Below are 13,179 nucleotides of genomic sequence, written 5' to 3' on the forward strand. Positions count from 1 at the left end.
CACCTCTGGCCACTGTGTTCTCTAGGGAGGGCGGGGTGAGCTCTGAATGAGGTGTTTACTAATTTAGGACACAGCCCAGAGCTTAGACGTAGCCTATCTCTAAACCCAGGCTGCGTGGGCACTGGGATTCCTCATGAGTCTTGCAGTTAGAGTTGCTCCCAGTGGCATTCGGCTCACAGTCTCCCTGTCTCATCAGTGCTGTACTGTAATTAGCAGAAAATTGATGAATTTAATTCCTTTACACCTAGTAACAGGTGGAAACAGGCTTTGGGGTTTAACAAGAGCTTTGTGTGCACTTAACTGCGAATAGCTGACGTCTCCTGCATTCATTCTTGAATTTCAGAGTGTGTTTGTGGGGGTTTTTTAATCCTCCATTTATCCAGGCACTCATTAATCTTTCCATTCAAGAAAGTCTGTAGTATAAGTATAGCAAATATATAGAATTTCCTCACTCAAATTCTTGAGCCCTTGAGCAACAACTAACAGTCCACTCGTGGTTAACGTGCACTGCTGGCTGCCCTGGGAGAGGCTGATGAAGGTACCTGTTGGCTTGCATGCAACCCCTTCTTCCTGAAAGATCTGGCTCTCAGGGTGTCTCTGTGGCAATCCTGTGTCTGTTAAAAGACTATCAGTGTTTTCCTCAGGCTTCTCAAACCAGTTCAAGCCTGTCAATGGTTATTTACAGGTGAGGTTTTGCTAGACCTCTAGCTTATTGTTGTTACTGAACTTTAACTAGTCTAGATTTTCCTTAAAACCCGGTGCCTAGAGCAGGGCATGATTTCAGCTGTAGCTGGTTTATGTGAACTAGGGGATTGCTTCACACACACCTAGTTTTCTGTTTGCTATAGGTTGTGATATGGGAGAGGAACTTGTATCTGGGGGGGGGGAATAAAAAAGAGGAAGAAAGGTTAATCTTTTCTGAAAAGGTAATGGGACAAAATTGCTACAATTCACACAGCTCTAAGATAAGCAAGTAATAGCTCATGTTCAACAGCAAAGCATGTTCATATAGCATGAATAGGATGGATGTGTTGTATGATAAATCTGGACACAGCAAATAAATTTCAGCCTGAAAAATAAGATAGCACATGAGACGGCATGTGCAGAAAGAATGCTAATGTTTAGGGAACCAAAGGCATTGGCAGAAAGGAGAGCGTGAAAATGAAGAATAGGTATTTTGTTTTGTTCCCAGGATTGATTGGCTGACTATTTTTTTTTGTCTTTAAACCATAATAGCCTTCCCTTATTGTCAAAATGATAATATATATAAAGCACTTCCTGTAATATTTCTCCTCAAAATGACTATTCATCAGTCCCAGAGTCAGATGCTCATATTTCAACTCACAATTTAGTTTAGCAAGTTTATACTTCTGAGCAATCTGTCATTTTAGCATTTGTGTTTTTATACAAATCTCCACTACAGAAGCATGCAGTGCTCTTAAGCACGGATAGATTGGCTAATCCAGATAGTACTTTGTAATCTTCTGGCCAAGAAAGAGATTATTGCTTTTCAGAGAGAAAGAAAAGTGTTCCTCCCAGTCTGGCAGTGCAGATCATGAAGGGATTGAGGGTGAAAGACTCTTGGTCTTCTGCTGGGCCCAGTGAGAATGTCCAGGAATAGCTGACTGTTTTAGGTGGTTGAGGGAGGGAGTGAATATGAAGGTACTGTAGATATGGGGTCAAATTCCAGGTCCTGACAGCAGCTGGATGAGGGGAATGACAGCAAGAGCCAAACTCTCTGGTGAGCTCGTTCTGCTGCTGCTGCCCTGAAGAACCTCCACTTGCCACTTGTTTTCCTTCTAACTCCCCAACCTACAAACACACCAGTTTCTGTGAAAAGCTTCTGCTGTTGTGAGGGCAGGAATTACCCTTGTGATAAACTTGACCTTCTGGTTTGCCCACGTTTTCATGCAGCAACAAGTCACCTTCCTTTGCCTCTCCAGTGCGATGTTGCAGCGAAACGTGGGCACCACCTGCTGAACAAACATCATCAGAAAATAATCAATCTCCATTCATTTTTCCTTCTCACAATGCCTCTCTTGTCTTGGCTGTGTGGTTAAACCCTTCTTATGACCGTGGGAGGGGTTTTTTTTGGAGGTAGGAGCAGATAGGTCTGTTTTCTCTGGTGAGGTGACCTCACTCAGGGCAACACTGGAACTACTTCTCCCAGACTTGGCATAACATGTGGGCCTGCACTCTTCCTCCTCCTCCTCAAAGGTAGAGTGTGACACCATCAAAGTGCAGAGAGTCATTTGGCTTTAGGTGAGGTGTTCCTCCACCACCACCAGTGGCTGTGCAGTTCTCAGCCAGAGAGCTGGGTTGTGTTCTGGATTCCTCTACTCAGCACTGGTGAGGCCAAACCTGGAGTCCTGTCTCCAGCTCTGGGCTCCCCAGTACAAGACAGAAAGCAAAGAAAGGGCCATGAAGACATTTAAGGGACTGGAGCACCTCTTGCATGAGGAAAGGCTGGGAAAGCTGGGACTGTTTGGCCCGGAGAAGAGAAGGCTCAGGGGAATCTCATCACTGTACATAAACATCTAAAGGGAGGGTGTGAAGAGGACAGATCCAGGCTCTTTTCAGAGGTGGCAGTGACAAGACCAGAGGCAGAGGGCACAAACTGCAAAACACAGGAGGTTCCCTCTAAACATATGGAAAAACACGTTTTTACTGTGAGGGTGACCAAGCACTGGCACAGGTTGCCCACAGAGAGGTGGTGGAGTTTCCATCCTTGGAGACTTTCAGAAGCTGTCTGGATGTGGTGGTCCTGGGCATCCTACACTAGCTGAGCCTGCTTGAGCATTTGGGGCTGGACCAGATGACCTCCAGAGGTGTCTTCAACCTGAGCCATTCTGTGAAGTGCTGCTGGGCTGCTCTGGTCCAGGGACTGCTTACAAGCAGGGAAAAATGGGAGAGTCCCATCCCTGCCCCTAGTCCAAGAAGCTTTGCTTTCTTTTTCTTTTCAAGCTTACCTTTCCAGCAAAATACGTGTTATTCTGCAAGCAGAAATGTGTCACTGTGGATGTTTTTTAAGTTTATGTCTGACTTTGCAGACCTCTACATCTAGAAAAGTTCCAAAGATTCTTCTAACTCATCTTTTAAAGTGGTTTTATTTCTGCATCATAAGAAGAGCAGATGAAGAATCTATATTAAAGCCTAGCTTTCTGATTTTTTTTTTTAATAGAAACTAGGCTGTAAATGTTAATTCCAAGTAACACAGAGGAAAAAATCCTGCAGTGCTTAAAAAGCCTCTGTATGTTGTAACATTACTAATTTGTCGAAACAAATTGCTGAAATAACCTGACTGACAGTCAGTGCCAATAATAACACGTAATAACTGTGGGCAAACACAGGATATAGTTTCTACTGTTTTCTTTTCTGTGTGATGGTTGTAAGCAATTCTTGCCAGATGGGCTGATAATGTAATTAGGAATCGTTGTGTTAAATGAGGCGGCATTTAAATTGGCAACTAATTTTCCTATCTATTAACCAGCTTGAAAAAGAAGGGCTGTTACCCAAATGATTTCTAGCTGCTAATCCCTAACAAGAAACACAGTGCTGCTTTGCACCTTTTTTTAAGCACTGTCTAGCAGATTATTTTCTGGAGGGTTTATTATGTGTGGGACAAAATAAGAAAGAGAGCGAGTTAAGAGATGGTACAAGCTCAGGGGTTAGATGGGGTGGACTCCTACTAAGCCAGTACATTGTGTTGTGTGGCAGCAGCTCATGAGCAGGTGGTGTGGTGCTTCCTATTACTGGTCTCTACATGGGGATAAAAACTTTTTTACTTTGTGATGGTTCACTGTGTGGCAATCTCCGTGAAGCAGAGTAGGATTATAAGCCCTGTTTTAAGTGTGTACTTTGGGAGAAATGATGAAAGCACAGCAAGACAAGATTTTGAATGGCAGATGAATGTTACTGGTGTGGAACCATCTCTTTCTTTACCGGGGATGGGAGAGAAGGGAAAAGAAAGGAGTGCCCTTGGGTCAAGTTAAAATCCCAGGGAAGGCGTGATGGCTTATCGTTTTCATCATGAAAAGAGATGTCATTATAAAAGAGTAGGTTTAGATTAGATATTAGGAAGAAATTCTTTACTATGAGGGTGGTGAGGCCCTGGCACAGGTTGCCCAGAGAAGCTGTGGCTGCCCCATCCTTGAAAGTGTTCAAGGCCAGGTTGGATGGGGCTTGGAGCAACTTGGGCTAGTGGAAGGTGTCCCTGCTGATGGCAGGGGGGCTGGAATGAGATTTTGAGCCATTCAATGATTCTATGAATTCTTACATAGTCAGCTGCTTTGCTCTGCTGGCTTATGCAGTGGAAACTATCAGTTGTCTGTTATTAAGGTTTTGACTGAACCCCAGAGTAAATGTAAGGTTGAATGAGATTGATTATTGTATTTATGACCCTCTCTGTGCAAATCTTACTCCTTTTTTTTTTTTCCCCACCCCCTATGCTTCAGCTGAAGCAGGGATGAAGAGCCAAATATATTTTTGCAATCTGGTTTCTTCATAGAGTCACAGAAATGTTAAGGTTGGAAAAAACTTGTAAGATCATCAAGTCCAACCATCAACCCAGCACCACCACCGTGTTCACCACCAAACGATGTCCTCAAGTGCCATATCCACATATGTTTTAAACAATTCCTTGCATGGTGACTCCAGCACTTCCTCAGGCAGTCTGGTCCAACGCTTTTCAACACTTTCCAAGAAAAATTTTTTCCTAATATCCAATCTAAACCTTCCCTGGTGCAACTTGAGGCTATTTCCTCTCGTCCTGTCACTTGTTACCTGGGAAAGGAGATTAAGATCCACCTCGCTACAACCTCCTTTCAAGTAGTTGTAGAAACTGTAGTCTGTCCAGTGGTGAAACTTTATTATTGACCAAAAGGGATCAGACCCATTAAGCTGGGAAAAAAAAAAAAAAACTGTGGTGGATTTTTCCATGGGCCAGTCCTCTAATGAAGACTATCAGTGTGGGTTGCCCAAGGAGTCACATCAAAAGCTGCAGTGGGACAGGGTTGCATGCAAGCCCTAGGATTCCACACCTGGAAAAGGCTGCGTATGCTAAAACATGCAGAGAGCTGCTTCGAAGAAATGCATTTTGCCCTTGTAGCCTGTGGGATTTGCTTTGTATATTTTTTCTGAAAGTTACCAAAAACTCCCAACCTCAAAGTAAACCAGGGAAGCGAAACTTCTGTGCAGTTGAGCAAGGGGGTGTATCAGAACAGGGGCGAGGTTTGTCTGCCGAGGGATGCGAGCTACCTCTATGCGACAGAAATTGAAAGATTGCTACGTTTTATCAATTTTCCTTGAAAATGTGAGGGAAATAACTTTCTGAATGCATGGTGGATAACTGCAAATTGCAGTTAAATGATGCATACGTAATGCCTAGGCTGGCGTTGATGTCGTCACATTGACATCACCTGCTGTATCAGATAGGGCAGGTGCCTGAACGCAGGCAGCCAAAGCTTGGCTGAATGAAATAAAGATGACACGTGAATAGGCAATTACTTTTTGTTTTCTGATATCAAAACACAGCACTCAGCAACGGAAGGCTTAAAAAATATTAAAGACGTAGTGGCAAGTTAAATTATTGAAGTGGGATAAGCATACAGAAGGTGCTATTTGATGTTGGAGCTGAATCAAGCACTGGCAAGTTTGAGGGATCCTTGAAGTACTGACAGTGTGTTTGATTTCCAGCTGAAAAAAATCATTACAACTGGGTGGGGTTTTTTTTTAGTGTTCCTACCCCTTCAGAGTAGAAAAAAATGTAAAATGCATGACCGAAGAGACTTCTACTTTCAGTGTTTGTGACTTTCAGTAAACAGGTTTGGATTTGTTTCTTTTTATAACCACAACTTAATGGCATATAGATGGAGTGTCAGATTCTGTCTGTAAGTTTGTCATGGCAGAGGTGGATGTTCCTGTCTAGCTTAGTCTATAACAGGGATCTTTATGAACCTCCTATTAATAATAACAACACTGTTTCCACATAGGAAATGCATCCAGCAGAATAATCTCCAGGTGCTTTACTAGGTGCAGGTTTTATGTCCCACGGCTGTGGTAAAGGTGACCTTCAGGGGGAAAAAACAGCCTATTGCATTTGCTCTTAGTGTCTGCCATGTGGGTCTGAAATTGAACTTGGAAACCACAAAAATAAAATAAATAAATAAATAAATAAAAGAAAAGCCGAAACAACGAGGCTTTGCTTCTGTGCCTCTGAAAGCAAAAGGAAAGTAGGGTTTCATCGGTTTTAAGGCTGGGCATGTGATCGATCAGCAGACTTTGTGCAGTTTTGCCTTTATAGCCTTGTTCAGCCACGTCTTGGCCTTTTCAAAACCTGGCTTTGTCTGACAGTCTTTGACAAAACGGGGAGATCACTAAATAATGAGCTCTGAGTGACAGGAAGTGATTCACTCGATTGCCAAAATAAACTCAAGGAAGCTGCTCCGCCTGCCTGTGAGAGCTCCGAGTCACCGTCTCTGGGGCAGCTGGAGAGGGTGATGCCACCACTGCTGGTTCTGCCTCAGCATCAGGGTCTTGTATCCCTGTGGGAGAAAGGTAAAGGCACAGAGAGATTTGGCCACTCTCCAGCTGTCACAGCGGATTGCTCAGGGAATCAGGTGGAGGTGCCGTGGATTTCTGTTTTCGTTAGTAAGCTGGGCAGAGGGCAGTGGCTGGGGAGTGAACACACAGTGTGTTTGGCTTCATCTTTTGAGAGAGAGCAGGGTTGCCCTCTGAAGACCACAGAATCATGCAGTAGTTTGGGTTGGAAAGGATCATCTTGTTCCAAGCCCTGCTGCCATGGGCAGGGACACCTCCCACTAGACCAGGTTGCTCAGAGCCACATCTAGCTTGGTTTTGAACACTTCCAGGGATGGGGCAGCCCCAGCTTCTCTGGGCAACCTGTGCCATTGTCTCACCACCCTCACAAGAAAGAATTTTTTCTAATATCTAATCTAAAGCCACTCTATTTCAGTTTGAAGCCATTCCCCCTTGTGCTGTCACTACAGGACCTTGTAAATAGTGTCCCTCCCTCTTTCTGCTCGGCTCCCTTCAGGTACTGGAAGGCTGCAGTTGGGTTACCCTGAAGTTTTCTCTTCTCCAGACTGAACAATCCCAGCTCTCCCAGCCTTTCCTCCCAGCAGAGCTGCTCCATCCCTCTGATCATCTTGGTGCCTCCTCTGGACTCACTCCAACAGCTCCATGTCCTTCCTGTGCTATTCCCCAGAGCTGGAGGCAGCTCTGCAGGTGGGGTCTCACCAGAGTGGGGCAGAGGAGCAGAATCCCCCCCTCATCTGCTGCCCACGCTGCTTGTGATGCAGCCCAGGGCATGGGGGGCGGTTCTGGGTTACCAGAGCCAGCTCACGTCCAGCGTCTCACACACCAACAGCCCCAAGACCTTCTCAGTGGGGCTGCTGTGGATCTTTGATCGAGTTGAGGCAGGATGGGCAGCCCTGGGCCGTGGCTCCTTCAGTGGCCACCTTGTGACACCCCAGAGCTCGCCTGAAGCTCCCCCAGCAGCCCCACGGAATAAAGAAGGCTCCAGTGGTGACAACATGAAAGTGGCTCCTAATGAGATGTGAAGGCACTAAAGGAAATGCAGACCCGAAGGGTAGCCGGGAGAGAAAGAGAACTCAGTAAGTTATACCCACCCCAAAATGAGCTGCTAATCACTGGCGCTATTGTGAGGACTACAATAAATCAGTGTCTGCCCTGGCCGCCTGCATCTCATTAAGCACAAACATGCGGATAGGGAATGTCAGGCTCAATAGGGATCTGTCATGTGAGCGCTGCTGTGTCCGAGTGGGCTGGCGCTTGCCTGGTTAGCCAGCTTTGTGTTTTCCCCTTTTTTTTTTTTTTTCGTGGGAGATATCTATTTTCTTTTGGAAATGTTGACTCGCCCTGTACTGTGGGTAGTAAATCTGCCCTTTTCTTCCAGTGATTTGTGAATTCTGTGGTGATAACATTGTATTTAAGGTGTGGGGGTAAAATATCTTTCATACGTGTCATATTTTGTTGGGGATTTTTTTTTCCCCCAAGTCCTCCTCCGTGTATGGTGCCATGCATATTCCTGAGGCTGGGGCAACACCTACATATATTTACACAGTTGATGTATAATGCCCATTACTCAAGCATCACAGACTGCCTCAGGAAGCCTAATTAATTTAAGCCCTGCAGCACCCCTTTGAGGCAAATTTTGTCGGTCCTGATGGATGCACACATTGTAGCTGCTCTTTGTTATTTATTTTTAATATGATTTCTATCCCAGAGAAGGCGAGGGGGGGCGAAATGAATAGTTTGTACTTTGTTAGGTAGTTTAACAAATGCTAGGCTTTTGATATCATCGAAACGAAGTATGTAGCAAACTTTGGGGTTTTTTTGCAAACCATGCCCTCAGAGGTTCTTATTTTCTTTTAAAGCCTCAGCTTCTGGACCCAGGTGAACTTGTAGATGTTCTTTTGTTTTGAAATGTCTCTGTCTACCTTGTGGGGTTGCAAAATAAATTTTAATGTATTGTCTTTGCTTAATCTAAAATCTGGGCTGCAGTGAGGCACCTGACTGAGGTTGTAGGTTGGTTTCTTTTTAGTCTTAAAATTTCTGCATGATTAGGACTGGGAATACCAATGTGTGAATGAAGTTTAGAAGGGATTCCCACAACTTACTAGTTGGTTTTGTGTTCATGTTTTAATTTCAGAGCTCCTCAGTTCCATACTATATTAAGTAGGTAAAACAAGGGGAACCGTCTCCTCCCTCCCACTCCATGAATGAACCAAAGATGTTTTTGAACACTGACTCACACTTTGTTGTCTGTGCTCAGTCTTAGGCTTAATAAAGAAAGATTCAGCGTATCTTCTCCAAATGCTTTATCCTCCTTTGTCTTTACTCTCATTTCTGAGCTCAGCTGTGTTTCTCCACTTCTTTTGTCAACACTAAGCTTGTTTCCCTGATGGTTCTCTCTTACCCTTCCCACATCCCCTTTCCATGCTAGATCTCAAGCTGCCTCACTTTTTGAGGAGTGCTGAGGGCTGACAAAGAGGCTGATTCGAGCTGTCTTTAAATCACGAGCAGCCAAGTCTTCACATCTCACTCCCTCCTGTAGGAAAATTCTTAATTCCTTAATATTTTTCTGGGGAGCAGGTGTTCCCTGCTGCCTAGGGTGTCATTTCACAATTGCTTTAAGCTGATCTGAGACCACACTGTCACCAAAAGGGGCAATCACCCTCTTCTAGTATCTGCTCCAACCACCTCTTTTTGAGTAGCTGCCTGATATGGCAGATTGCCTTTTTTTTTTGTATCTTAGGTGAGGAATCTGCTCTGATTTGCATCACAGTCTCATGGATATGCCAACAAGCTCTGGGAAGCACCCAGCCAAGAGCAGGGAAAAAGTGTGACTGTTGCTTTCAGTAGCAGTACAGTCTCTGACTGACTGACTTAAATTATCATCTAATGACACTACATCTAATGTAGTTTCTTGGTTCCACTGAAAGAAGCGATCCTGCATCTGGCTGCTGTTTCCTTCAGCTTTGTATTAGCACAAGCTGTGGTGAACCAGCCTGGTTACCTAAGCCAAATGGGGAAAGGAGGCACCTCGTTTTGTCCCTGTGGTTTTGTGAGGCAATTTTAGCCCTAAATCACCCTCCTGATTAACCAACAAGTGGCCCACTCTTAGGCCACCTTTCAATCAGTGTTTTTCACGGCGTTTATAACTCCACCATCCTTCTGTGTAAAGGTGGTGAAGGCTGTGGGAGGTTGTTGCTGCTGAGGACAAACTGGGCATCGTTCCCTATGTTTTCCAAGACACGAGGCACCTTCGTGCTTCTCCTTATTTCTGTCCTAGACCTGCACTCAGTCCCTACTTAGAAATCTCATAAGCTCTAAGGCAAACAGTGCTTTGAGCAGTACATAATTCAGCTTGTGTCCCGGATGAGTTTTTGAGACGCATGGGTTGGGCCAAAAAAGAAATCTGAGATGATCAGGAATTCATCTGCTGTGCGAATATGGGCTTGGCAAGTTTCCCCCCTTCCAGGAACATGACTATTTTAAAGCACTTCAGCATGATCAGCTGTTTTGAAGGGCCTGCAGCAACATTATCTTTCCCCACAGAAGTGACTCTAAATCTATTTTTCAGGGCAATGTTCATCATGATCTTTTAAACTGAAGGTAGTTTAGACAGAAACAGTAATGGGATTTTTTGTTTGTTTGTTTAATTGGATATGCAAATCACCTCTCCTTTTTTTTATTTCTTTTTTGTTGCTTTGTTTTGGCAGTTAAATATTCTGGTTGACACTGGGAGCAGTAATTTTGCAGTGGCAGGTGTGCCTGATCCTGATGTCACCTCCTACTTCGATGCTGAGCTGTAAGTACCTGTTCTGTGCTGGGTTGAGGTGTCTTTTAGATTCTGGTTCCTCCACGCAAGAGAGAATGAAAAGGCAGTTTAACTAACATCCCGTGAGAGTGGGATGTTAGTTGCCTGACTGGGAATTTTGGCCTTGCCTGGTGCAAAGTCCTGCCTGACACCATGAGCAGTCCCAGTGACTTCAGCACAGCTGAGCTCTGAGCACAGCACTGCTTAGAGCTGGAGAAAAAGGAAGACGACTACAGGGTAAAAATTATCTGCAGAGAACCACACCAGTTCCAGCCAATTTCTTCTCTGAATAGTCTTGGAAGGAATTAAAAGTTTAAATATACTTTGCCTTTGTTCGAAAACAAAAATTAATTAAGTTAAATTAATTAAATTAATCGTATCTGTTTACTTGACATCACTTCCAAAAGCAAAATTAGTTAGTCAAAACCTAATTTGTTGTTTATTTTGGCTCAAGGGCCTCAATCAGTTAATGATCTAGACAGACCTTGATGAATCTTGTTATTTATAAAATACAATTTTGTTGGTTTTGGTGCTTGTTATGCACTAAATTTACTGTGTTTAGCATAAGCTGACATTAATCACAGCCAAGCACAGCTTTGTCTGTCTGAATCACTCTTCCTCTTTTCTTCCTTCCTTTCTGCCCTTCTCTAGGTTCAATTATTTCAGGTAAACTTCTCCAAAACGCAGTGTCTATGTTTAGCTGAAGCATATGGATGAAAATACTTGGAAGGCTGGGAGGCTGGAGAGTATCACCATTCCCATTACCTCATTATGTACTTTAACATGGGGTTTTGCACTTTTTTTCCAATAAGATGAGCTGGAGGGAAATCCATTATTTCCATGCTCCTTACTAGAATAGCCTTACCTCCTGTCATATATCCTATTAATGGAGATATTTCACATCTCGTTCTGATATACTACAGGTCTGGAAAGTCAAGAATTTGCACTTAAAAGCTATTTCTGCACTACTGCAGAGTTTTCTATGCCAGATATCCTCTTCCATATGTAGTCCTAGAGGAAACTTAATTGCAAAGAATTTAAAGCACAAACATTCCTTCCCCCTTTTCTCTTAATTGATGTTATTGAGACTGGAAGGACAAGGCCTCTCTCATAAGAACCATAAACCATTAGAAACAGCTACAGTAAAGGTTGTGTGTTGAGAAAGGCTGTGAAATCACTTGAAGGTTACAGTCTCTGATCAGTGTTCTCAGTGTACACTGTGTTTTGAGAACTCTGATATAAAGTTAATAACGAAACCTTGACATTTAGGCCCTGAAGAGTTAGTTAAGGATGTTTTGCAATATTATTCAAACTCAAGACATTACAGTCCAGAGCAATTGCAATAAGAGTTTCTGGTTTGTGTTGGATTGATGGAGTACTACAGTGTGCTCAGAATAAAGTGCAGCTGTTAGCATGCTTGAACCTGACTACACCATGCTTCTTGCATTTTAAGTATTTTAAATACATTTAAATAAATGTCATCCTGGAGGGATCCTTGCCCCGATGAAATCAGATGTTTCAAAAATGCCAGTTGCAGGAAACCTCTGTGGGTCACCTCGCACATATCCCAAATAAGGTGGAGCTGTCACTAGATCAGGTTAGCCATGGCTGAGTCCAGCCAAACCCTGTAAACCTCTGAGGATGGAGAATCCGTGCTCTCCCTGGGCACTGTGCTCCAGTGCTGGGCCACACTCTCCCATGGAGGAAATATTTCCTGTTGTCCAGCCTCAACCTCACAAAATGTAACTAGTGGGCGTTGCCCTTGTGCAGAGAAAGGTCTGGCTGTGTCATCTTTCTGTGTTTCAAGTTGTCACGAGCTGCTGTGGGATCTGCCCTCAGCCTCTTGTCTGCAAAACCAAAGCCCAGCTCCTCTCAGCTCCTCATCACGGGTCCTGTGTTTGTGGACCCTGACCTGCCTGGTAACGCTCTGCCAGTCCCTCTTGTGCCAGATCCCTGTTGAACTGGGTTCCCACAGCTGTCCACAGTCTGTTCCAGGTGTGGTCTCACCTGTGCTGACCACACTGGGAGAGCATTTTCCTTGGATGTGTTGTCCTGGCCCTCCAAATGTGGCCTGGTCTGGACTTCGCTGCATGCACGGAGCGACTTACGGTGTTGGCTCTTATCCAGCCCAGTGTCCACCATCACCCCAAATCATTTTGAGCCCCTTTTCAGTTGCTTCCCAGTCTGTCCTGATGCATGGAGTTGTTTTCTCTCAGCTACAAAGCTTTGGGCTTCTCCTTGTTCAATGCCACAAGGTTTCTGTTGGCTCAGTCTTCCTATTTTTCAAGGTTCCTTTGGATTCAAGCTCTGACATTCAGCATGTCAACTTCTCCCTTTAATGTAGTGTCTGTGCAAATCTACTGAGTGTGCTGTCTGTGCATCATGTGGGTTCTTGATTAAGATATTCACAGAATCACTTAGGTTGGAAAAGACCTTCAAGGTTATTGAATCCACCCTGTGCCCAATCCCCACCTTGTCACCCAGCCCAGAGCACCTGAGTGCCATGTCCAGTCATTCCTTGGACACCTTCAGGGATGGGGGCTCCACCACCTCCCTGGGCAGCCCCTTCCAATGTTTAACAACCCTTTCCATGAAGAAATTCCTCCCAATGTCCAGCCTGACCTCCCCGACACAGCCTGAGGTTAGGTCCTCTCATCCTGTCACTGGTTGCCTGGGAGAAGATAAGGACTCCCACCTGGCTGCAACCTCCTTTCAGGTAGTTGTAGAGAGTGAAAAGGTCTCCTCTGAGTCTCTTTTCCTCCAGGCTGTTGAACAGTGTTTCCCCCACTCACAATCCCTGGGTGTCGAGCCAATGG

At 44.5% G+C, this 13,179-nt stretch overlaps 1 protein-coding gene across 1 annotated transcript in view; it reads left to right on the top strand.

Moving 5' to 3' along the window:
• BACE2 (beta-site APP-cleaving enzyme 2) overlaps positions 1 to 13,179 on the top strand; it is a 52,676-nt gene that overhangs the window by 15,979 nt on the left and 23,518 nt on the right. Inside the window, exon 6 of the mRNA XM_017810870.1 lies at positions 10,266 to 10,354. Within this exon, the coding sequence (XP_017666359.1) occupies positions 10,266 to 10,354 (89 nt within the window). The remainder of the gene's footprint in view (positions 1 to 10,265; positions 10,355 to 13,179) is intronic.

The sequence above is a fragment of the Lepidothrix coronata genome, unplaced genomic scaffold (assembly GCF_001604755.1).
Source record: "Lepidothrix coronata isolate B3197 unplaced genomic scaffold, Lepidothrix_coronata-1.0 Scaffold30, whole genome shotgun sequence".
Taxonomy (NCBI): domain Eukaryota; kingdom Metazoa; phylum Chordata; class Aves; order Passeriformes; family Pipridae; genus Lepidothrix; species Lepidothrix coronata.